We start from the raw sequence: 26,974 nt of genomic DNA, 5'->3' as shown, positions 1-26,974 counted from the left end.
TGAATGCAGCTCCCTTCCTTTCCTCCACCTCTTCCCTCTCTCCCTGTGCCCCTTCCTCCTCCATCTCCTCTTCCTCAGTCTCCATTTTCTTCCCTTCCCTCCATTTTTATTTCTTCCTCTGTTATTGATTGCTCCAAGACTGTCTGTCTCTCTTTGCCTCTCTGTTTCTCCTCCTTCTCGTTTGTTTCTGTCATCTGCTTTTTAATCACACCTCCTCCCAGTTATGCCGCCAAATTATTTCCTTTCTGTTAGAAAATCCCATTTTTTTTTGTCTTTGTTTCTGTGCCCCTCAAAGCAGGTGGACCATTTAAGCCGTAAGAATTAAGATAAGGACTAGGATTTCATGAGAAAAAACAAGATATCATATTGCACCCCACAAATATATTCATCTGTCAAAAATTTAAAAGTACACAAGAATGATAAAATTTGTGAACAACCTATATAGACATAGAAGTGATTATATGGCCTTTTAAAACTAATATTCTTTTTATGTAAATTACATTTATTTTTAGCTAATATAACAACAAATTTTACATATTTACAGAACAATTTATTAGTTACTTTTGCATCATTGGGGTTAAAATATCTTATAGGAATGATTCAAAGCAGGGAAAGTTTGTTTAGCTATAGTTTCAGAACATTACCATCTATCTTGGCTTTGGGGTTGTGAGACAGCAGTTGTGCACATGTGAGCAGCCTAGGAATAAGAGGCAGCTAATCTAGAAATAGAAGTGGGTACAATGTTCACATTGCCAGTTCCTAGTGATTTTCTTCTGCTAGACAAGACCCTCCTGACAAAGGCTCTGTGCCTTCAAAATGCTTCCATAAGGTGGGGACTAAAAATTCAAATCATAAGTCTATGGGGTATAGTTCAGACTGAAGCCATAGCAGGTACGTGTATTGTAAAATGTTCAAATCAGGTTAAATATACTGATCTTTTTTTTTTTTTTTTTTTTTTTTTTTTTTTTTTGTCATTTCTACCGTTTTTGACTTTATTTTTTTAATTTATTTTATTTTATATAACAAAGTCGAATTAAATGAAAACAAACATTTATACACAATATTTGGATATTTGGGCGTTGTTCTTTCCATACTACTTCCTGCTGGTAAGGTGCTTTGTCATGGGGGATTCGAAGAAGATTCAGAAATCCTGGCTGTAGTCTGTAAGGCTGCTTTGTCCAGCTGTTTTGAATGTAGGGTCACCTTGTACTCTGTTTCAGGCAGCCTGGCATGATCAAACCACATTAGTCTGGAAGGAATCCACATCTTTTCATTTTCTGTGGAAACAAAAATAGAAATCCTTTTCCCCAGTAACTTGTTCTTCAACTTAAACACCCTCCCCTTCCATCCCCCCACCCCAATTCCATATGTAGGGGAATGCCACCCAGTTGGGGTCATGTAGATCTGACAGGTCCTGTGAAGTATGGACTAGGGCTTCTCTCCTGTCTCTAGGGTAAGGCAGTTATCCCTCCAAGGGGGATATGTTCGCAAAGTCCTTTTGTGCACCAGGGATACATCCTGGCTCCACTGTCTGAGGTCTCTTAGACTGCTCAGTCCTTCTGGCTGAGACCCATATTCAGGGGGGCCTGAGTCAGTCCCATGCTGGCTTCCCAGCTATCAGTCTAGTGGCCGTTAGCTCCTCCTTGTTCAGGTAAGCTGTCTCTATGTGTTTCTGCAGCATGGTCTTGTCCTCTCCATCTGCTTCTGGGTTCTAGTTCGACTCAGTGTTTATGTATGGGTGTTTGATCCTGTTTTCAACAGGCATTAGTTGAGGGCTCCATGGAGAATTTAGTTGTTGATCTCACTATCCAGGAAGGACATTTATGATAGCCTTTCCACAGAAGCTGAGATTGTTAGTTGGGAGCAGACTTGTAGTTCTCTAGACCTTTCTTTGTGTTCAATTTTATCTTCAAACCAATATTGGCTCCCTCTTTTATGTTCTCTCTCTCTCTCTCTCTCTCTCTCTCTCTCTCTCTCTCTCTCTCTCTCTCTCTCTCTCTCTCTTTCCTGTCTTCTATTCTTAACCAGGCTCAATCTTCCTGGTCGCACATGTTTTCTTTTCCTCCCCCTCATTTTCTCCTACTTCTCTCTCCATTCGCTGCCCCCCCCACTTCACCTGTGCTCTGGGGGACTTGTCCCTGCCCAGTTCTGTGAGGGACTTTATATGACTCTCTTAGAATACACCTTGTATCCTAGTTCCTCTGGTGGTGTGAATTTTAGGCTGGTGATACTTTGATCTAGGTCTAAAATCCATATATGAGTGAGTACATACTGTGTTCCTCTTTTTTGTGACTGGGTTACCTCATTCAGGATGGTTTCTTCAAGTGCCATCCACTTGCCTGCGAATTTCAAGATACCATTATTTTTTTTCTGCAGAGTAGTATTCCATTGTGTAGATGTGCCACATCTTCATTAACCATTCTTCAATTGAGGGGCATCTAGGTTGCTTCCAGGTTCTTGCTATTACAAATAGTGCTGCTATGAACATAGTTGAACAGATGTCTTTGTTGCATGGATGTGAATCCTTTGGGTATATGCCTAAGAGGGGGATTGCCAGGTCCTTTGGTAAACTAATTCCCATTTTCCTGAGGAACCGCCATACCGATCTCCAAAATGGCTGTGTGAGTTTGCACTCCCACCAGCAGTGCAGGAGTGTTCCACTTTCTCCACATCCTCTCCAACATGAATCATCATTGGTGTTTCTAATTTAGACATTCTGGCAGGGGTAAGATGGTATCTCAAAGTTGTTTTGATTTGCATTTCCCTGATAGCTAAGGATGTGGAGCATTTTCTTAACTGTCTTTCAGCCTTTTTGATTTCCTCTATTGAGAATTCTTTCTTCAGTTCTGTACCCCATATTTTAATAGGGTTATTTGGTGTTTTGTTGACTAGTTTCTTGAGTTCTTTGTGTATTTTGGAGATCATCCCTTTGTCGGATATAGGATTGGTGAAAATCTTTTCCCAGTCTGTGGTCTGCTGTTTGGTCTTGTCCACTGTGTCCTTTGCCTTACAGAAGCTTCTAAGTTTGAAGAGGTCCCATTTATTAATTGTTTCTTTCAGTGTCTGTGCCCCTGGAGTTATGTTCAAGAAGCAGTCTCCTATACCAATTTGTTCAAGGGTACCTCCTACTTTCTCTTCTAAGAGGTTCAATGTGGCTGGATTGATGTTGAAGTCTTTGATCCATTTGGACTTGAGTTTTGTGCTTGGCGACAGACATGGGTCTATCTGCAGTCTTCTACACACCCTCATCCAATTGTGCCAGCACCATTTGTTGAAGATGCTGTCCTTGCCCCATTGTATAATTTTAGCTGTTTTCTCGAAAATCAGGTGTTCATAGGTGCGTGGATTAATATCAGGATTTTCAATTCGATTCCATTGGTCTACCTGTCTATTTTTATGCCAATACCAGGCTGTTTTCAGAACTATATAGCTCTGTAGTAGAGCTTAAAGTCAGGAATGGTGATGCCTTCTGATGTTCTTTTATTGTATAGGGTTGTTTTGGCTATCCTGGGTCTTTTGTTTTTCCATATAAAGTTGATTATTATCCTTTCAAGGTCAGTGAAGAATTGTGGTGGGATTTTAATGGGGATTGCATTGAATCTGTAGATTTCTTTTGGTAAGATTGCCATTTTTATTATGTTAATCCTACCTAACTAAGAGCATGGGAGATCTTTCCATTTTCTGCTATCTTCTTTAATTTCTTTCTTTAGAGTCACAAAGTTCTTATTATATAGGTCTTTTACTTGTTTGGTAAGTGTTACACCAAGATACTTTATGTTGCTTGTGGCTATTGTAAAGGGTGATGTTTCTCTGATTTCTTTCTCTGCCTCTTTGTCGTCTGAAAAAAATAGGGCTACTGATTTTTTTTTGAGTTTATCTTGTATCCTGCTAGTTTGCTGAAGGTGTTTATCAGCTGTAGGAGTTCCCTGGTAGAGTTTATTGGGTCGCTTATGTAAACTATCATATCATCTGCAAATAGAGACAGTTTGACTTCTTCCTTTCCAATTTGGATGTCCTAGATCTCCTTTTGTTGTCTTATAGCATTAGCTAAAACTTCTAGTACGATATTGAAGAGATATGGAGAGAGAGGACAGCCTTGTCTTGTTCCTGATTTTAGAGGAATTGGTTTAAGTTTCTCTCCATTCAGTTTGATGTTGGCAGTTGGTTTGCTGTATATTGCTCTTATTATGTTTAGGTATGTTCCTGTTATCCCTGACCTCTCCAAGACCTTTATCATGAAAGGGTGTTGAATTTTGTCAAAGGCTTTTTCCGCATCTAGGGAGATGATCATATGGTTTTTCTTTTTCTGTTTGTTTATATGGTGGATCACGTTGATAGATTTTCGTATGTTAAACCATCCCTGCAATCCAGGTATGAAGCCTACTTGATCATGGTGGATGATTTCTCTGATGTATTTTTGAATTCGGTTTGCCATTATTTTATTGAGTATTTTTGCATCGATGTTCATCATGGATATCGGTCTGTAGTTTTCTTTCTTAGTTGTGTCTTTGTGAGGTTTGGGTACCAAAGTTATTGTGGCCTGGTAAAAAGAGTTTGGCAATGAATCTTCTGTTTCTATCTTGTGGAAGAGTTTGAGGAGTAGTGGTATTAGTTCTTCCTTGAATGTCTGGTAGAATTCTGCACTGAATCCATCTGGCCCTGGACTTTTTTTGGTTGGAAGGCTTTCAATGACTGCTTCCATTTCATTGCGGGTTATAGGTCTATTTAAGTTGTTTGTCTGTTCTTGATTTAATTTTGGTAAGTGATAGTTATCCAGAAACTTGTCCATTTCCTTTGAATTTTCAATTTTTTGTGGAATACAGATTTTCAAAGTATGTCTGGATTTCCTCTGTTTTTATGTTCCCCATTTCGTTTATGATTTTGTAATTTGCATGTTCTGTCTCTGCTTTTTCGTTAGTTTGGATAAAGGTTTGTCTATCTTGTTGATTTTCTCAAAAAGCAACTCTTTGTTGCATTGATTTTTTGTATTGTTTTCCTGGTTTCTATTTTGTTGATTTCAGCCCTCAAATTGATTATTTCCTGGTGTGTACTCCTGCAGGGTGAATTCGCTTCTCTCTGTTCTAAGGTTTTCAGTTGGGCTGTTAATTCTCTTATGTGACTATCCTCTGTTTTCTTCATATGGGCACTTAGTGCAATGAACTTCCCTCGTAGCACTGCTTTCAAGGTGTCCCATAAGTTCGGGTATGTTGTATCCTCATTCTCGTTGAATATTAGAAAGTCCGAAGTAGGGTGGACTATTGGCTCCACCCTCTGTCCCAGTGCTCAACCAGAGCAGCAGGACCATGGGTGGGGTAGGGGACAGGGTAGGGGGGGTAGGCTGGCGGTGGAGATGGGTGGGGGTGTATCAGAGCTCCAAGGGTGCTCTCAATGGGGACCTGAGACAGGAGCAGCAGGATCAGGGGCCAACCCAGGGAGTCTAAATATACTGATCTTAAGACATCATTTGTTTATGCTGACAATATAAAAACCCATCAAAATTTTAATACATAGCCATTATTATTTCTATAGTCATTTACATAAAAACACATTCTACACATGGGGGAGGGCCTGGGCCCTGTTCCAAATGATATGACAGACTTTGAAGACTCCCTATGGAAGGCATCACCTTCCCTGGGGAGCAGAATGTGGATGGGATGGGGGTTGGTGGGTGGGTGGGGGGGGGACAGAGAAGAACGGGAGGGTGTGGGGACTGGGATTGATATGTAAAATAAGCTTGTTTCTAATTTAAATAAAAAATTATATTAAAAATACATTCTAATAATTAAGTTTGTATTTTCTGTTAATAGCACATATTAATGTATGTGGTGAATTTTATCTCTGTAGTCAGGATAATTATGTTGGTGTGATAAGTCATTTTAAAGGCTGAGGCTTAGACAGGAGGATAGCGACTCCAAGGCTAGCCTGGGTTATACAACAGGTTGAAGGCTGACAAAGATTATGTACAGCCAGAATCTGTTTTAAAAATTATTATGTGAAAAGTTCCTTTTGGATGTAACAACAAAGGGTCATTGTGACGTCTTCAAGGGAAAGAGCCACAGAATGATCACGCCATATGAAGGTTCCAAGTAGTCTGAGGAGCTGGTTGGAGGTAAGATGTTCCAGAAAAACATAATACAGATGTCTCTTTTGAGCAGCTTGTGCTAAGAGGAAGGGACAGAGGAGGTTAGGCAAGGGCTTTCTATGTAGCTCAGAGAAATGTAGGCAGTAAATGCTGAAGGAAGGATTCTATAGAGAAAGAGACATTGAAGATTGAGGGACTTATTGGTGCATTGTGGGCATGAGGTTACTAAACAGGAAGATGGGAAAATCTCAGATCAGGAGACAAAGGAACTAGCAACATACCTGGAAGAAATTTACAGTCTAACATACGTGTAAATATGTCAACTAGATATATTTATAGTTTCTCCAAGAAGTACTGGGGAAGTTTTAAGGGAATTTGACTGTGTAAGAGTGTGAGGGTTTTATTCCTCTGATCTTGAGTGCATGTAAAGCCTGCTCTCATTCCCTTGCAGTGATGGACTATTATATGCAATTGTAAGCCAAATAAGCTCATTTTCCATCCACTGCTTTTGTCAGGGCATTTTATCACAGCAATAAGAAGTGGAAATAACAAAAAGTAAATGTGGAAAAAGAATCAAACAGGCTTAAGGGAGATTCAGTGACTCATAACACATAAATGCCCAGGTATTATGACTTTTTTCCATGTTATTTCTAAATATTTTGTATTTATAGTTGCACCAAAATAGTATGTTGTGTTTTTTTCTTCCAATAGGTATCATAGGGCAAGCAATAACTGTGGTATGGTGATGATGGCAATCTTCCTAATTTGAAGTTTTACAAGGTAGATAAGCTAAATGGAAAAGACTTTTTCAGTAATACCAGTGGAATTATTGAGACCACAGACTGTAAAACTGAGTATGGATATGGGATCAGGAGGAGGGTACTTGGATAATGGTAAAGTTATGCTTCAAGAGTCAGTTCTTACATTCTATGAGCATGTGACTGTAGTTGACAATATTTCATACATATGGTAAAAAGCTAGGAAAAAGAAATTTGAAGCTCCCCCAATAAAGGAAATGATAAATACTAAGATAGTTAAAATGCTAATTATAATCACAATATAGTATATATATATATATATATATATCACATGATCATACTCTTCGTAAATGTTTTTATTTAGTATGTTAATCTAAAAGAACAATTCCTACAGAAGTCAAATTATAGAATATGCCCAGATGTCTATCATCATATGAATGGTTAAAGAAAATGTGGTTTATATAGGCAATTGAAATTTTAATTTTTGTGACAGGGTTTTGTGACAGCCTATGTAGCATAGGCTGATCTCAAACTCACTGTGTAGCTGAAGATGCCCTTAAATTTTTGACTTTTTTGTCTCTGTATCCCAGGTGCTATCATTATCAACCAACATCATCACACTCAGTTTTAATGAGATCAAACCTAGGGTTTTGTGCACACGAGGCAAAAACTCTACCAACTAAGCTCTATAGTCAGCCCCTACACAATAGACTGTTATTCAGCCATAACGCAGAATGAAACTGTACCATTTGCAAGACAGTGACTAGAACTAGAGACCAACATACTGAGTGGAAGAAGTCAGACTTGGAAAGACAGATACTAGGCTGGGGAGATGGTTCAGTGGATAAAACACTTTGTGCAGTTATGAGGATTGGAGTTTGAATCCCCAGAACCCACATAAAAGGCAGATAATATTTAGGAATGTACATATATATGGGTAGGTAGACAACAACAATGAATAAAAAAGGGGTCAAGAATTTATAAAAGAGAAAGGAGGGGCATATGGGGGCTTGGTGGGAGGAAGGAGAAGGGAGATGATATAATCTCAAAAATAAAATATATTGAAAGACAAAAGCAAAACAACCAAAACAACCAAATGGGCAGTGGCCACCTGCAATCCCAGCACTGAGGAAATAATAGATCTCAGGGGTAAGTTGGATTCCTCAGCTAGACTGCTCAGAATTGGTGAGCTCTGTGTTCAATGAGAGACACTGCCTCAATAAATAAATAAATAAATAAATAAATAAATAAATAGAGTATAAGTCTATTCCAGAACATAAATGACATCAACCCCAGGCCTTCACAGGCACACATGTACATACGCACACACACATACAAAGACATAGCACATGCACATTCTACCCATACACACCCCAAAGAAAAGACAAATACCATATTCCCTCTCATGTGGAAACTATATTTAAAGCAACTTTAATATTTGTGTCCTTTTATGTATTTGGGTGTAGATATGTTTGCCATGACGAGCATGTGGAGGCCAGAGAACAGCTCATGGGAGCTGATGCTCAGGTTATCAGGTTCATCTGTAAGGGTCCTTCCCTTCAGAGCCACCTCTACATGGGATGTGTGTTTTAAATAACATGAAAGGGGGAAACATGATAGAAGCAGAAGGGAAGATCAGAAAAGGAGGAGGGAGAAGAGGCATAATAAAGAGCAGTAGCTGTGGTGTCTATGATCAAAGTACATTATTTGTGAATATGGAAGTGCCACAGTGAAGCCCTTTTGTGTAGTTAATGTATATTAATAAATACTTAGTAGATAAAAGGGATAGAAGTGTTCCAGACTCATCTTTTGTTTTTGAGAAATAGTTATGTGCCGTGTACTCTTACATACATTCTAGAAAAACAACCTACTAGAATAAAAATATGGTAGTGAGTATTCGTCCTTCCTTCCTTTCTTCCTTCCTTCCTCCCATCCTTCCTCCTTCCTTCCTTCTTTTCTTTTTCTCAGGTCTTGTAGTGATTCTTCAGGAGTGATATTGTTGGTATTAATTTTTTAAAAATACATATTTATTATTTGAAAGTTTCATACATGTATGAAATGTATTGATCATATCGTCTTCCATTTTATCCCCCAGCTTCACCCAGATACCCTCACCACTTCTTCTTCCAACTCCACGTCCTTCTTTTTGAACCTACTGAAACTTATTAGTGTTTCCAGTATGTGCATGGGTGTAGGGCCATCCACTGAAGCAACCAATCAGAGTCCACATTCTGAGGAAAACTCACTGTTCCTTCCTTAGCAGTATCAGCTGCCATGAGCTTCTCTCATATCTGTTCTGGAATGTTGGCTGGCCTGGTCTTGTACAGGTTTTCTGCAAGTAATTAGAGTGTCTGTGAGTTCCTGACTGCAGTGTTCCTGTTGTGTCCAGGAAATGCTTTTTCCATAGCACTCTTTCCCAACCTCTAGCTCTTATGATCTAATTTCACTTTTATTTAAATGTCAAAGGAGCTATGAAAGCCATGTGGCTAATAACAAATTCATCAAATATCACAGAAGAATGGCAAAATTAGATACTTAGAGGAAGAATGGGAACTGTGTGTCATGACAGGGAATATGAGAACTCAAGCAGTTGGCAGTTGATCCAGAGAGAATAAAAATACACTCAAGCAAGGAGGGAGTTTTGCCAAGTGGTTGGGGAGTTTGGACTTTGAGCTTTCTGTGCTAAACTTAGATCTGTTGGATGATGTCCTTGAATACAGGTCAAATCCATCACCAGAGAGAGGGGGATGGTGGAAGTTAAAAGCGACACTGATAATTGATAAGTATCACATAGAAAATATAAGGAGGCAACCTGCATCACATTAATGCAATTTTCTGACATGCTTATAGGATTAAGAAAGGAGTCAGATGGGCAAGGCTTCACAGAGGAAGCAACGTGACTATGAGAACATATCAAAGCCAAAGGCCTGTTTAAACACCTCAATCCCCTTGAGGATGTCCAGTTATACATTTAAGAGGCCAGTCACTAGAATCACATCCCATCAGTGCAATGAGGTGAGATATCATCAGTGGGAGGAGACCTTGGACAAGCCCCAACAAGTCTGCTGGCAGAAGAGACTGCAAGGACTCCAGGCCTACAGCAGTGTAGGAGAACTTTTGAGCACTTCAGATCTCACCAAAGCATTGCAAGACCTTACACCTAGAGGCACAGATGCCTCTGTTTCAGAGACTCAAGCCAACAGCATTGACTCCAGGCCCATGCCCACCCATAAGTCATCTTCGCATTTGGTGGAGATGATTCCAGAAGCAGGTATCCCACGGACCTTTTGCAATCAGTTTCTCGTCACTGAAGAAGATATTAGCAACCAGGAAAGGAAAGTGAAAATAGCAAGAGAAAGACTGGCAGGTGCATTGATTGCACACAGGCTAGCCAACGAGGCAGAGAAAATGAGGGAGTCAAGGAAGGCAAACTTATAAACACAGGGATGGGGAGCAGGGGAGCAGGTACTGCAGATGAAATGCAGACTTGTTTTAACACTTCTTTGCAGTGTCTTTTTGTTGTTACTTTGAAGATTTAAACTTGGCAATACTTTGTTAAAATTCTTTGTGCAATGCAAAAAGTGCAAATGATTGTTCTCCTATACTCACCTCTTTCTCTGTGTTGAAGATTGACCCCAACTTCCCACTCATACCGGGAGAATGCTCTACCATAGAGCTATATCACACAGCCAGTAATTTTTATTTTTTAAAATTATTTTAGAGGCTGGAGAGATGGCTCAATGATTAAGAGCACTGGCTGCTCTCCAGAGGATACAAATTTAATTCCCACCATCTACATAGCAGTTGACAACTGTCCATAATTTCAATTCCAAGGGGATCCAATTGCTCTTTCCTTATCTCTATGGAAAACACACACACACACACACACACACACACACACACACACACACACACACGATACATAGGCATACATAGAGGTGTAAACATAACAAATTACTTTTAATTTATGTGTCTGTGTGTGTTATGTGCATATGAGAACAAGTGCATGAAGTGAACAGAAGAAGAGGATATTGTATTCCCAGAAACTCTAGTTATAGGCAGTTGTGAGCTATCATACAATGGTTATGGGAACCAAACTTGGACCCTCTGAGAGAGTTTTAAATGCTCTTAGGTATTGAGCTATCTCTCCAGCCTCAGTAATTTGTTTTTGAGAAGAGAAACTGAGATGAGAAAAGATTTTTCTTTTGCTCTTTATAGTCCTATATTCATTCACTATTTTATTTTTTAAAATGTTTATGTATATGTTATGCATGTTTTACCTGCATGTATATCTGTGAATGGTATGTGTGTTGATGCCCATTGGATACCCTGGAACTAGACTTAGAGGCTGTTGGGAGCTGTCATACAGCTTCTGGGAAAGCTTTAATCCCAGGTCCTCTGGAAGAGCACCAGGTACTCTACTTCCAAGCCATAATTTACTAGTTACCTAACATTCTTGTATTTTACTTACTATGTTTTAAAAATTGTTGTGGCCTATGACATTCCTAGGAGGCACAATCTCACAGAAAACTCCCTGGATTTTAATTTTTTCTCTTTACAGTCTTTCTGTCCCTTAGCAATGATGCCTGAACCTTAGGTTCAGAAGTTAAGTTGTATGTGTACCCATTGGGACTGGACTCCACAACTGCATTTTGATTCATTGTGGCTTTCTGTAATGATGTCTGTCTGCTGTAAAAGAAAAGTTTCCCTGACACAGGTACTATATTTTTCTGTATAAAGGTATATGATACAGTGTTTTGATATGCATATGTAACAAGAATAACAACTATCATGTATCACTTTTCCAACCACTAATGAAAGACATGTCAAAAGCAACTTGAGAAAAGTGTTTATTTTGCTTTACAGTTCGAGGGAGCAGTGAGGAGACTTGGATGCAGGAATATGAGGCAACTGCTCACATTGTATCTGTAGCCAGGGAAACAGTAAGGCAATGCTGGGGTTCTAGTCACTTCTCCCTCCATTTTTTCTTCATATTCAGCCTGAGACTTCAGGATAGTACCAGTCATGTTTACGATGGAGCTTCTTTCCTCAATTAAACTATGAAAATATACTCATAGACATATACGGAATTTTGTCCTCTAGGTAACTCTAGGACCACTCAAGCTGACAGTGGAGACGAATACCCTGATCTAGTTACAATCTCACGGGTAGTACAAACATGTAGGATCTGGCTTAATCAATTTCCATTATATAGCATGGTGTTACTGATTGGAATCCTACACTGCACATTAGAGCTCTGGATATAGTCTACATAACTAGTTTTGTGCTCTCTAATCTGCATCTGTCTGTGCTCACTACTGTCCATAGTTACAATCATTCTATTGTCTATTTTCACATATCTGATTTTGAAAGACTCCATAAAGCTGTATCATGAAGTCAACTACCACCACCGTGTGTGTGTGTGTGTGTGTGTGTGTGTGTGTGTGTGTTAAATGTGTACCACAGAACATTTCAGAGGACAAACTCATGTGTTGATCTTCACCTTTCATCTTATTTGAGACAGGATCTCAAGCCCATAATCTTCCATGGACTCTCTGGCTTCTTTCCTATTTCCTCACAGTAGTGCTGGGATTTCAGACACATTCCACTGTGTCCAGATTGTAGAATTCAAACTCCATGTCTGCCCAGTATTTACCCACTAGGCTGTGGCCCCAGATTGCATATTTCTTTTTATGTCAAACTTATTTTGCTTAAGGTCAACAGGAGTTATTGCATATGTCATGGAATTAGGCAGACCTGCTGACATAGGCTTTTATAGTACCAGCACCTGAGACGGTAGAGGTGTGTATTGGGGGCCATAGTTGCAAGCACAGACTACAGAGCTACACGGAACGTCACAGAATTATGTAGTGCTTTGTCCTTACAGGTTTTGAAGGCTGTTCTTGGTTGTCAACTTGATTGCATATGGGATTAACTAAAACCCAAATGGCTGGGCACATCTCTGAGGGATTCTTTTCCTTAATTAACTCATTCTATTCTGGATCTTTGAGGTGGGAAGATAAACCTTTAATGTGGGCCACACCTTCAGCCTGTGTAAAGGACTTGGAAGAATGAAGCTTGCTGTCTTTTTTCTTGTTCTTGCTTTCACTATCAAGTCCATTCCTTCATTGGCATTACAACCTACTCAGGATGCTGGCATATACTGAAGACATCTAGCCTTGTGGACTGAACGAGTACTGGATTCTTAGACCTTCAATTGGTAGACAGCCATTGTGTTAACTGGACCACAGTCTGTAAGCCATTCTAACAAATCCCCTTTCTTCTCCTACCCCCCACTCCAATTGCAGCACTTATAATTTTCAAACTGGATAGATGTTAAAAGTGCACACTATTCTTTCTGATGGCCAAAGTTCAATCTTCAGCATCCACATCTGGTTGCTTACAACACATTGTAACTCTACTTTGGGGGATCCAACAATTTCTACACTGATGTGGTTTGAATGTAGACTGTTCCTTACAGTCTCACATATTTAACCACTTTGTCTCTCCAGCTGGTTGTGGGAGAGTTATGAAATGGAACCTTTCTGGAAGAAGAGTTGCATAGAGTTATGGGCTCTGAGATATTATAACCTGGCCCCCCACTAACATCCTCTGTAATATGACCAGCTTGGTGCCTGCTTTGGCCACCACCTTTCCCCTACCATAATGGACTGTGTCCCTCTGGAACTGTAAGCCTAACCAAACCATTTTTTTTTTCTTTCAAGACAAGGCTTCTCTGTGTAACAGCTCTAGCTGTCCTGGAGCTAGCTCGCTAGTCCAGGCTGGCCTTGAACTCACAGAGATCCGCCTGCCTCTACCTCCCAACTCCTGGGATTAAAGGTGTGTGCTACCAGCACCTGGCTTAAACCATTCTTTAAGATGCTGTTGTCAGGAATTTTGTTTTAGCAGCAAAAAAGTAGCTGCTACAACCAGTTTCACAAAACCTGCTGTGCCTGAAGCATGATGTACTATGAGGCCACAGACCATAACTAACAGTCTCCATCAGGACTTAATAAAAGAGGAACACTTTTCACTTGATCCCCAGGGACATCCTCAGGGATAAAGTCAAGAAAGTCACAGGTTCTGAATCTGACCAATGTGGTTTATTCTTTGGACCCTGCTAGGGAGAAAGTACCCCTGGTAGGTGGAGTCATGGGAGCTTCCTCAGGTCTAGGTGAGGCAGGTAGTAACCTAGGCGATGACGTTGAACCTGGTAGTCTCCCTCCTTTTTTCTTCTGCAGATAGTCACCTGTGAAGGTCAGGAGAAGCCATAAGAATAAATTAGCCAGACCCCAGATACAGGAGATCACGAAGGAAAACATGGCCAAAGCCAGAGGTCTGATGTTTCTTATATCTCTTTTCTTCCTTTTTCTATTTGGGTTTCTCCCTTAAAATGCCTTCTTCCCCCTCTAGTCTTAATTAATACTCCACCCATATATCTCTTATTTCCATTTCTGAATTAATTTATTAATATTCATTTAACACTTAGCTATAAGTCTTATATAGGATTCTCTACCATGCATCATTAATTTACTCTCTGCTTGTGTCACCATTTGTCTCTGAATTATCTGTCATCTTGCAATCATTTATGAATCTATCATCTATCTATCATGTATTCATAATGTATTGTCTGTTATCTATATAGTTACTATCAACCATCTGTATATCCTGTCAATTAGCAGTATGAATCGACTATCCATCATCTATCTTATGTATTTCTAACTACCTAGCTGATTTATAATTTTTTTCTCCCAATATTCTTTTCTCATTTTATTCTCAGCTCAATTTCTGGGCTTCCTCCCCACTGTCATTTTTTCTATCTTAAAGGAGAAATAACTGACATGTAATAAAGTCAACACATTTAAAGTGAATGATTTAGTGAGGCATAGTGATATGTCTCTCTACTCCTCGCAATTAGGAAGTTGATTTAAGAAGATTCTTAATACTAGCATGAGCTTTATAGTGAAATTCTGTTTCAAGAAGAAATAAATTATTTGATTTTTATGACAACTCCCTAAGTTATCACTCAGAAAGGCGATGAGAAACACCCATTCATCATCTCCAACTGTGTTCGACTTCATCATAATGCTTCCTATTTGCAAACATAACTATGATTCCAGAAATCTCTGGGCTGATTTCTGCCTCTACAGATCAACCATTCATTTTTTTTTAAATTATTGAATAGTATTCAATTGTTGAGATATACCTCTTGATGGAAATGGAACTAGTTTGTTTTTGGGTTGAGTTCATTTTTCTTTTCTTTTTTAAAAGTTTGGCTAGGACTGAAAAGGTATTTATGTACATTTTTGTACAAGTCTTTGGATAGGTATTCTCTTTATTATTATTATTATTTTTTCTCATTTTACATATCGATCCCAGTTCTCCCTTGTTTTATTTATGCTGCTGTGTCATGGCATTTCACTAATGCCTAGTGTTAGAATTTTAAGGAACATGCTGACTACAGTTAATGTAATACATATTTAAGAAATACCCAGAGTAAGATTCATACCACCCAAAATGATATGATGATATTTACTTGATTTAGTAATTTCTTAATGCATACCTTGCAACTCATACAAATACACATTATTTGTCAAATAAAAATAAAATATATAGTGAGCATGGTCCTCCCATTATTTGGGAGGCAGAAACTGGTAGGGAGTTCTTGAACTCATGATCCTCCTTAACTACTCAGTGAAGAAGCCAGCCTGGGTTAAAAGCAATAAATCACAAACAAACAAACAAACAAACATAATTAACAGTAAAATTAGAAGAGAGGGATTAAAAGGGCCAGCTGCATGCAGTCTAAAAGAAAATGTTCATAAATCATCACCAGTAAAGGACTTGTATATGTATAATGGACAGTCATATACTGTATAAGATTAAGGCCTTATTTTATGAATGCAATGCCATTATACAAACATCATCGACAATATTTAAATAAGCTTAGATGGATACAATGGCATCAGGAAGCATCATTTTGGAGAAGATTGTCATTTATGTGACATATATGTCACATCTTAGGTCCATCCTAGACCAACGAAGTGCTGTATGGTGCTTGCCTGTTTAAAACTTCTTAACAATTCAATATTGAGAATACAGTACCCCTCCCCCCCACACTTTCTTGCTCACCAGGAAACAGCACATCAGGCATGTGATGAGTATCAGTAGTACTGCCAAGCAGATGAGAATGATAGCCCAGAAGGGAAGACCTAGGAAGACAAATACTGGAATGAATTCCCTATTGCCATCTCCTGGCAATCCTTCCTGAATTCTAAGTGGTCTGAGGATGGGTATGAATCTTGTGGAGAGAGCTTAGTGCCTCAATTTCATATGAATCTGCCTCACACTTCTTTTTGTGTGGGCTTCCAACAGGACAAAAACCCTAATGTGTGTCCTCTCTACCTTATCAGTCCCTGCCATGGGTCGACCCTCTTTCACCATGACCCTCTGCATACAGCACTTGATAACAGAGTTACAAAGAAGATGCTCCTGATGATACCCCAGATATGGACTAGTCTGGAACTCACCAGAATTCTTTATCACATCATCATCCCTGCTTGAACAATACCCTGGAAATAAATAAAAAAGAATGCACATGAGAATGGTTTTTTGAGTTTTCAAGACAGGGTTTCTCTGTGTAGACCTTAGCTGTCCTTGAACTTGCTCTGTAGACTAGGCTGGCCTCAAACTCAGAGATCCACCTGCCTCTGCCTCTGCCTCCTGTGTGCTGGGATTAAAGGCATGTTCTATGACATCTTTTTTACTTTCTGAGTCTAGGTATAAAGTCCAGGCTCTTGGACATGGGGAGAGAGTTATGTACCACTGAGATATATCCCCAGCCATGCTTTATTTTTAAAAATTTTTATTTCTCTGAGACAGGATCTCTGAGACAGGATTATATAGCCCTAGCTGGCCTGGAACTCACTATTTATTCTAGGCTGGCCTTCAACTCACAGAGCTCTGCCTATCTCTGCCTCCATAGAACTTAGACAAAAGACATTCATCATCCTGCCTGGCTATTCATTTAAATAAAACTTAACAGAAATACAGAAAAGTAGACAGAATAGTATAATAATTCACTGCTTAAGTTTATTAGTATTTTATCCAATTAAAATAGTAATTACAAATGATTGCCATTTACTATCCTTGTTTCATTTAGCATTTTCATTCAAATTTTAAAATCAATTTGACATCACAAATTTTATTCTGAAAACAGAAGAAATCTAGCTAAAAACCCATGGCTATGAATATCATTTTGCCTTTACTGACCAGGGAGCCTTACCATCCACAAGAACACTCTTCCGGTCCAATGTGAAGTTTAGCAACTGGGTACCATTTTGTGTCATCCGAAGGAATTCCTTGTAGATAGAAACTCGATCCACTTGTCGAGCCAATGGTGAGAAGTTACACACAGAATCTACTCCTGTGTGGTTGCTGTTGGAGACAGACCTGAGAGGGCACAGAGGATGAACAAGGGTGTTTGCTATTCTACATTTACGACAGATTATCTGTTGCTTTTCCCTTTCTTGAAGAATTTTGTCCAACATTCTGCAACTACACTTTCTGATACAGGTGTTAATTGTATCATGCTGCTCCTTTATAATAGAAATGTAGCTAAGCCTGAATGAATCTTCTGTATTATACTCTTCCTCAAAGGGTCCTGTGATCCTGTGTAATGAGGCAGGAAGTATGTAAAGCCAGAGGTCAGGAAGTAGGGCTGTGAAACAGTGTTTTCTAGATATAACTGGACCACTGCATTCATGATTCACAGGTTCTGTGGTTGCCTACAAACAGTTTACAGAAGTCAAAGCCAGACTAAGACCTTGTTACTGAAGGCACCAAACACTTTTTCCATAGGACATGGAGTAATCATGAGCATCTTGGGGAATCATATTCATATTAAGTGTGTTTTTATCTACTCAGATATCTTATCGATAGAGAAACTCTCAGATCTTGAAGTCACTTATTTATCTGATGAATAAAGAAAACTTTGGGACATATGATTATTTATTTGAGATTGGGTGCCACTGTGTAGTCCAGGCTAGCCTTGAACTCCTGATCCTCCTGCCTTGGTATTTAATGCTTAAGAAAGACATTAGCAGGTGTGGAGGCCATGGAAGATGGTCCCCTCCCTCATAATCAGCATCATATTCTATAGACTTATTTCTTAACACTAAAAAACAAACAAAAAAATTACATTTGCATTCCTTAAAATTTAGAATGTATATAAAAAGGTGGCAACATAATTTGTTGAAATCCTTTAAGGCAAAGTTGCTTCCCTCTGGTCAAAAGAATGTATTCTGAGTTCTACCTCTGTCTCTGGGTAGAGCTATGACATTCTGTTCTGCTTAGAGGGAAGAACATTATATAACACTATTTCCCTATTTAAGAGTTAATCTAATCAGGGCAAGATCTAAATAAAGGAACAATTATCCTCCTAATAAAGTTATGTATTTAGACTCACTAGAAGTCTGTACTTTGATACAGTTGCTTACAAATTCTCACTGTTTGCTTTTCTGAGTTCTAATTCAAAACTTATTGTTTTTCTCCTTTCTATCTATTCTTTACAAGTCAACGAAATTCCTAAGCATGCTTTCCTTGTCAATCTAAGCCATCTTAGTTTTTCTTCGAAGAATTCCTTCATCCCCTGTGGCTCACACATTTCATATACTTCTTGAAGACCTATAAGGCTTAACCTGACTCAATCATAGATTTTTCTTTCCCTCCTCTTCCTGGAAACCCCTTGTTGCCTGTCCTGTTTTTCTCTCAAAGTCTAATAAAAGAGTTTTCACGTTTCTCGTTTAGTTCTTTTAAAAGTTGGTTTTGTCAACAAGTTTAAACTCCCAAATTGGAAACCCCAATTCTCCAGGAAACAGAGTACTGGCATTACAGATAGGTCTCCATGCCTGGCTTCATGGTGCTTCTTGACAAGTCTTACTCTCATTTACAAATCAACTATTTTATGTTGAAATCCAGATTATTTAAATAAAAGTTAGCTTCTTTGAATATTTCTATTTTTTATTGCAGATATATATTTGCTATCATTCTACACTCTTGATTTCATGACACATCACCTACCAATCACCATCATGTCTGGCAGGCTTCACAAACTCAGCGAAGTTTCTAAGACAGCTGGACTTCCTGCTGTATGAAAGTGCTAGCTTTTAGAAAACAATGTTATATGCCATGGAATGTCTTCCTTAAAATAGGAACCAAGAAATTATGAAAAGGAAATCATCTTAAGTTTCTCTCCCCTGTCCAGCTTTGGGGTAACAGGCATATGAGGCCATGCCAGGTTTTTAATATGTGTTCTAGGGATCAAACTCAGATCTCCATGCAAGGTAAGTATTTTACTTTCTGAGGTATCTGCCAAACCTACCCCCTCCTCATTCTCTTTTTGAAACCATATTATGGCTGCTATCCTTGACAAGGCCACTGGAGAGCAATACTGTCCTATGACTGTTCCCCATGGTTATTAAACTGTAGAGATTTAGTAATTTACCATATTTGATGATATAGGGCTGTACTCCCAGCACTCTATTCCAGAGGTAGAGGTAGCAGGACCAGAAATTCAAGGTTATATTCATTTACAAAATGAGTCTGAGGCAAAGGAAGTCCTCAGGGTCAATAGGTCTTGAATCAGCACTTACCTGAAGGCTAAAACTTGACAGTCTGAAAAGTAACTCTTGATGCTGCTGTTTCTGAAAAGCTGATTGAGCTGAAAGATAGGACAATGTTTCCTATGTCAGAACCTCAGGTTCCATTGTCAAATTTGACAGCTAATAAGGATACTTCCCAATCTATGTTTTCAACGACAAATGCAAACCCAAGCGTAGAATGTCTTATTCTAGGGCATGGCATAGCTGTAGGACCCTTTCCTAGTTATTGAATCTCTTACTGTTTTTTTTTCAATTTATAAGTGGGAATAAGAATGTGTTTTCAAGAACTCTTATTTAAAAAAAAATTACCCACTGACCCAGTGTTCACAGTCAGTTTCTGCCTGGGAATAAAGTTGGACAAGCAACATGATTCTCACCGCATATTCAATACTTCTTTTGTTTTGCTGGTGTTTGGTGGTGCCTGGCTGTGCTATGTCTTGGGAATAGGGTAGGTTGGTGATGGTGAAGTTGAGGTTGAAATGCTGAGAATTGGAACTTGTTGGGATTTCTGTTGGCAGAAGAATTGGTGGCTTCATGTCTAGAGAGAGAGTGAGAGCGAGTGAGAGAGTGTGAGAAAGAGAGGTAAGACTTCTATATTAATTTATTTGTCAACAAACATTCAGCCATTCATTATTTATTAAGGACACCCAAGGAGGAAGCTCATCTTAGTTTACATGTAGGTTGTTAAGGAGATGGCTCAGTCTGCCTGTGCTCACTTCACAAGAATGAAGACCCGTGTTTGAAACCCTAATACTCATATAAAAAAAACTGGGAGCAATGATCTCCTGCTGTTATTCTGCTAAATTTATATAGTATAAACTACCTTATAAATCATATCTCTCTACATATAGATTAATGCTACTTTTAGACCTCACCATAGAAGTTCTTTTGCACAGTAGAAATTGACAATACTTAATAAAGAAATTCATAACTGATCAAAATACAGAGGATAATTTGTTTTGGAGTACTCAGCAAATGGGACATCTATATCACACATATACCACCTCTGGAGGATTTGAGAACCATTATGGAACAGAGGGTGGAGAGATTTTATGAGCCAGAGGTCAGAAAGGACTGGAGCAAATCAACATCTGGTAGACATAGTATTATTTCTGTATAGCAGTTGTGGTTGTCATCACAAGGTCTGTAGAAGATCAATCCAGTAAACATTCCAGCATGGAGAAGAGAAGCCTCCATCCACAGCTAAGGTGCCTGACAGTTGGAGGCTTATGAGGGAGGGGAAATCCATTTTTTTTTTTGTAAAATGTGGCCCTTCCAGTGTGTCACTCCACATTCATGAATATATGGACATCATAAAATAGACTTGGTGGGTTATGAGAAACAAAAGAGGATATTAACTTGGGAGGGGTGGAAGATGAGGGCTGATATATAGAGTTGAGGGAGGGGTAGGAGTGAATATCATCAATTTGTATGCAAGTATGAATTTTTCAAAACATTAATAAAATTTATATTAAAAAACCTGGGTGTTGAGCACTTAAGTGTCTTTCAGCCTTTTTGATTTCCTCTATTGAGAATTCTCTCTTCAGTTTTGTACCCCATTTTTTAATAGGGTTGTTTGGTATTTTGGTGACTAGTTTCTTGAGTTCTTTGTATATTTTGGAGATCAACACTCTGTCAGATGTAGGGTTGGTGAAGATCTTTTCCCAGTCTGTGGGGTTCAACATCCTTAGCTATCAGGGAAATACAAATCAAAACAACTCTAACATACCGTCTTACTCATGCCAGAATGGCTAAAATTAGAAACACCAATGACAACTTATGCTGGAGAGGAGGTGGAGAAAGGGGACCACTCCTCCACTGCTGGTGGGAGTGCACAGCCATTTTGGAGAATGGTGGTTCCTCAAGAAAATGGGAATCAGTTTACCACAGGACCTGGCAATACCACTCTTAGGCATATACCCGAATGATCCACATTCATGCAACAAAGACATCTGTTCAACTATGTTCATTGCAGCATTATTTGTAATAGCAAGAACCTGGAAGCAACCTAGATGCCCCTCAACTGAAGAATGGATAAAGAAGATATGGTACATTTCCACAATGGAGTACTACTTCATTGTAAAAGCAAAGGAACAATCAACTTTAAAATAGATGATGACATTAGATTTCTTGCTATTTATCTGCCCTCTTTGTGATAGGGAAGGTTATTATTCTACAACCAACATACAGGCTAACTTGGTTTTACAGAGAAGGAGACAGAATAAAGTCATGAAATATTCATTGTAAATGCAGGTTCAGGACAACCAATCATGGCTGTTGATGGCTTTTCTTGTTCATGAGCTAAAGACCTGCCTTTCTTATATAAAGCATTTTCTATCCACCCACTGAAACAACTTATTTTAAGACCACATCTTGTTCCTCAAGATGGGTTTAAACCGTTGGTTTAAATAATCTTCCTGCCTCATCTTTCCAAATATTGAGGACCAAATGTACACACCACAACCCCAATCTACACAATTAATATTTAATGATCATTTATCTGATTCCTGCCAATAAATGGAGGGGATTCATACTTTGTTTTTATTCAGGAAATACCCTATCTTGTGTTTCTAGCTACTCTCCTCCATGGTGAGGATATGGGCAGGAACTGTTGTTTCCCATCCTGAATATAGTGGAAGGAGGTTTGGGATTGGGTCACTTACCACTAGGGCTAGTTCCTGCAATCTTGTGAGTATAACCTAGAAGAAGCAGAGATATTGGTGAAGTATTTGTAAAAACAATTTAGCAACCTGGGACTCCATCTGTAAACACATTCCTTTCTCATTGGAGCAATAAGTCAGTTGACCACCACAAGTTCTTACCAGCTTACTAGCCACCACCTACTTACCCCTTTTGTGGGCAAACATATCCATGAACTAGAAGCAGTGTACAAATCTATCCAGTTTGTTTTAGATGCCCCAGTATACTTTTGGAAAAATTCTCTATATACCACCTTATGACTGCCTGAGTAGATATGAATATGATTAAAATAAAATGCATCATTAGAAAGTAGAACCATAGTAAACAAAGGTTTATATGACCTACATATAACAAAACAGAAAGCCAGCTGCAATCCACACCTAGAAAACAATTCAACCTCCTCCAGGACCCAAAGGGAAGAGCTGTGAGAAAGTGACTCAAGGCTCTTGAGGAAATCTAGCTTCAGCTTGATGCTTCCTTCTAGTTTATTTGATCTGTATATTTTGTTTTGCTTTTGAATTAAAGCTCCTGCTTCTTAAGAATATAAAAACAAAAACAAAAGAACAAACAAAAACAAAAAGGAACAAAAAAAGCTCTTGCTACTTATTTATGTGTGCTTTTTCAATTCTTTGAAGAAATTCTGAGAAGCTAGAAACAGTAAGATCAGAAGGACACCACCAGTAACTTTGGCAGGTATAGAGAAAACTAAAAAGTGCCTGGAAACACTCCATAGCAAACCACATACCACACTCACCATTGACATAGAGACTATTCTGGTCCAGCATATAGCTGCCAAGATGTGTAACTCCATGAATCAGCTGGCTCAGCTTTGTGTACAGCTCCTGAATGTCAAGCTCAGGATATGCTGGGTTATGATGGTAGGAGCAGATGGCATTCACCCCCGTTGCTGTTCCATTTTTCTTAGACCTGAAGAGAAAGGGATATAGAGACATTAGAAAGAACCTAATATGGATGTAAGTTCCAAAGCAGGGCCAAGCAAAAGAGTCACAATAGGGGATGATCATTTCTGTGAAATGGATTAAAAAAGTAGAATTACCTGAGGGAAACCAGTTTGCAATCTGAGTAGAGGGATTCATTCTGGAAAAATGGTCCAAGCTGAAAGGGAAAAGCAAGGGAAGAGGTAATGGAGGCAGGAACAGGCCTCATTAAACTGCAAGTTATCAAAGCGAGTATCTCACCAGGTGCTGCAGGATCCTCTCAGTGGAGTTGAACATGGCTGAGCTCATGTCTGCTGAGTATGGGAGGTTGGAGATGGTAAAGTTGAGTGTGAAAGTCTTCAAATGCTCCATGGCTACAGGAAGAGAGGAAGAGGCATAACCACAAGTTATAGTTTATGTGGAATAAATCTGAAGTCCTGCACTTACCAGGCCATCTTCTTTCCCACTGTATGACTACCTACAATGTACCTATCCTTGAAAGAACCTGAACAGATCTACATTTCCGTGATGGGAGATGTCATTCTGTATATGTTTCTCATACTGGTTAATAATAAAGCACTGTTGGCCAATAGGAAAGGAAGATAGGAGGGACTAGGAGACAAGGAGGAAATAGGAAGTAGTAAAGAAAGCCAAGATGGAGAGTCTGGAGAAAGCAGTATGCTGTCGGCTCCCTGGTAAGAGAAATACATAGATCAGCACAAATGGGTTAATAATTAAAGGCAGAGCTAGCCGATAAGAAACAAGTAACCAGGCCAACAGTATAATACCAAATACAAAGTCTCTGTGTATTATTTGGGGCTGGCGGCATGGCGGCGGGACAAGACTAGCGGCAGCGGGCAGAAAAACCGTACTCGTTACATTTCCGTGTCATACCAACTCTGTTTTCTGAGTGTTCTTCACATGAATTCTCTCTGCTCCCCATCACAGCAAGGTCTTATCCTCTACATGCTAGAATACCCATTAGTTTTTGTTTGTTTTTGTTTAAAGGATGTTATCTATGCACTCCAGCAGAAGAATCTTTATATAATGGAAATCTCACTAAAACTTCCCCATGAGTAGGATTACTCATGACTCCTTTGAACTTTCAATATTAAATTCAAGTTGATTTTACTGTGGTGTTGGGGTCTCTCTCTCTCTCTCTCTCTCTCTCTCTCTCTCTCTGTGTATGTGCACATGCATGCCCTCACATGTAAATGTGGGGGTCAGGGATTAATATCAAGTATCTTCCTTGATCCCTAACAATCATTATATATTGAGACAGGGTCTTTTATTGAACCTAGGGTTACATTATTGACTAGACTAGCTTGTCAGTTTTCAGAGGGGCCCTCTTTCTCATCTTTCCCAGTGCTGAGATTATGTCTACCATGTTGGGATTTTAAGTGTAGTCCTCATGTTTGTTTAGCAAGAGTGAAAACCACTATGCAGACTCCCCAATCCCAAGGTGAATCTTTTTGATTATGCACTCAAAGTTTTTTCTGATCTGGTTTTTAATGTCCTTTTATCATTAGTTACCTATCCATTCCACAACTACCAGCACAACTCTGTGAGTTCAGAACTAGACATATAGAAGCTATATGAGAAGAAGAACTTTTTTGGTTCAGGAAAACCAAGTTCTCTGTTCTCCCCTCACATTAAGTTGCTGTGAGCCACTGAGCCCTCACTGAGGGAATACTATCAGTATGACTCTACTCCTTATCTATCTGGGTCACTTCTACTCATCTTGAGAGAGTCAGTTCAGGTACAACATTCTCTAGGACGTCATTCCCTCTTTATATTATGCTATATGGCTCCTCTCTGACTAAAATACCTCACTGTATTATAATTATTAATTCAGACTCTGGTGGTTGCATGAAGGGAGGCATCAGATTGAATTATTAGACTCATCTTTATTATTACAATGACATGTGGAAGTTAGGTAGTGAATGGGAATCTCAGCTAGGATAGGAAAAAAGCTCTAACATACCTGTTGTGGGTTCTGGCTGCATAGATGTTGATGGAGAAGCCAGGATGGTGGTGGGTGACTCAGGAGCTGGGGAAAAGATTGTCATCAGGATGGACTGAGACTTCACATAATGAGAGAACATTTCATTAGTGTTCCATGTTATAGAAATCGTTCCCATGAACAAGAGTAAAGGGATTGCCTGAATGTAGGGGGATAAGTCTGTGAATGTTACTAATTCAAGATAGTGAAAGTGGATAGCAGGAGAGGGTAAACAAACAGGCCAGATGAACTGGAAGACAAAAATGTGGAAGAGATGAATGCATGAGTGGCAGAATGATAGATAAATGAATAGTAAAAACAGATTAAAGAATAAAAATAAAGACAAGGTAGAGTGATGGAAGGAAGATAAGATTTAAGAAAGAGTAGATAAATAAATATGCATGTGGTTGGTATATAAGTATATGGGTGATGGATGCAAGGATTGGTGTGGGTGGTTATTTGGATGGATGTGGGGCTATAGAGAGTAAGGACAGGCTGCAGGGAAAATGCTAAGAAGATAACTGGACAGAAAATGTTGGCAGATGGATAGATAGATAAATATATAGACATAGGGGTCAGTAGGTAAATATATGAGTAGGCACACCATAGATGAATGGATAAGAGAGTAGGTGAATTGATGGGTAAGTAGATACATATACACATGAAGAAAAGACAGAAGTATTTCCAAGCAGGCAAATGAACAGAAGGAGGTGATTTATAGATAGATGAACAAATTGACAGATGTAGAAGTAGGTAGACATATGGATACGTGTCTAGTTAGGTGGGTGGTTGTCTAGCTGGATAGAAGGTTAGGTAGGTATATGCATGTGTTTGTAGATAGAGAAAGCAAAGAATTATTAATGAAGGATTAGTAAGACAATGGGTCAAAATATTGATGGATGAATGTGAGGAATGAAAATGGATTAACAAGTGAACAGTAGAAGGGATGAGGATAATTCATGAGAATGGGCAAAAAAGTGGGTAGGAGGATAGACAAGTAGATATGTGGATAGATATATGAGTGTAATGTGGTACTTGAGGATGAATGAGTAGAAAAAAAATGGATAGCAAGAAAGGCAGAGGAATGGGTCACCAAACAAGAGAAAGTGAAAATTTTGTGAAAATCTCTTAAGTATCCATCAGAATTTTTAACTTAATAATGAAGCTCCTGTAGGGGGACATTTTATTTGTTTTAAAAGACATAAACTGTATTACAGTCTTCATTTGAACTCAGCCCTGTAATTCTGCAGACAACATTTATATAAACATCTTTCTACAGCCAAGAGGAGTGAAGAAAAAAAATCTAACACTTTAACTGATTTTCAAGAAGAGGCCAGAGACAGCAAATTTTCTTCCACTAAGGCCTTAGTCCCTTTCAAGAAATTGACTTGTTCTTGATTGATGACTACCTTATATGCCATCCTGGAGCCTTCATTCAGTAGCTAACAGAAGCAGAAGCAGACACCCATAGCTAAACACTGAGCCAAACTCCTGGAATCTAGTTGCAGAGAGGGAGGAGTGATGAGCAAAGGGGTCAAGACCAGGGTGGAGAACCCACAGAAACAGCTGACCTGAACAAGGAGGAGCTCATGGACCCCAGACTGATAGCTGGAAAACCAGCATAAGACTGACCCCGGACTCTGTATACATGGGTTTCAATTAGAAGGCCTGGGAAGTCTTTGGGACCTCTGACAGTAGAACCAGGATGTATCCCTAGTGCATGAATGGACTTGGGGAGCCCATTCCCCATGGAGGGATACTCCCTTAGCCTAGAAGCAGGACGGAGGGCCCAGACCTACTCCAAATGACTTGACAGATTTTGATGATCCCTC

General features: G+C 39.1%; 2 protein-coding genes across 2 annotated transcripts in view; one reads left to right on the top strand and one right to left on the bottom strand.

The window, feature by feature from the left end:
• The first annotated feature begins 6,054 nt into the window (after nucleotides 1-6,054).
• Nucleotides 6,055-10,341, top strand: Mbd3l1 (methyl-CpG binding domain protein 3 like 1). The gene is made up of 2 exons (XM_051200018.1): nucleotides 6,055-6,109; nucleotides 9,691-10,341. Exon 2 carries the CDS (start codon nucleotides 9,709-9,711, stop codon nucleotides 10,276-10,278), a length of 570 nt encoding a protein of 189 aa, XP_051055975.1. The 5' UTR covers nucleotides 6,055-6,109; nucleotides 9,691-9,708; the 3' UTR covers nucleotides 10,279-10,341.
• Nucleotides 10,342-13,935: 3,594 nt separating this feature from the next.
• Nucleotides 13,936-26,974, bottom strand: part of LOC127233096 (mucin-16-like) — a 138,815-nt gene continuing 125,776 nt past the window's right edge. The window contains 11 exon segments of the mRNA XM_051199507.1: nucleotides 13,936-14,089; nucleotides 15,973-16,052; nucleotides 16,371-16,412; nucleotides 17,126-17,292; nucleotides 19,494-19,561; nucleotides 19,880-20,040; nucleotides 22,166-22,201; nucleotides 22,957-23,129; nucleotides 23,260-23,318; nucleotides 23,402-23,514; nucleotides 25,125-25,190. Of these exon segments, the coding sequence (XP_051055464.1) occupies nucleotides 13,991-14,089; nucleotides 15,973-16,052; nucleotides 16,371-16,412; nucleotides 17,126-17,292; nucleotides 19,494-19,561; nucleotides 19,880-20,040; nucleotides 22,166-22,201; nucleotides 22,957-23,129; nucleotides 23,260-23,318; nucleotides 23,402-23,514; nucleotides 25,125-25,190 (1,064 nt within the window). The 3' untranslated portion in view covers nucleotides 13,936-13,990.

This window comes from Phodopus roborovskii, unplaced genomic scaffold, assembly GCF_943737965.1.
Source record: "Phodopus roborovskii unplaced genomic scaffold, PHOROB, whole genome shotgun sequence".
In the NCBI taxonomy this organism is placed as follows: domain Eukaryota; kingdom Metazoa; phylum Chordata; class Mammalia; order Rodentia; family Cricetidae; genus Phodopus; species Phodopus roborovskii.
This window is presented reverse-complemented; position numbering and strand designations above follow the sequence as displayed.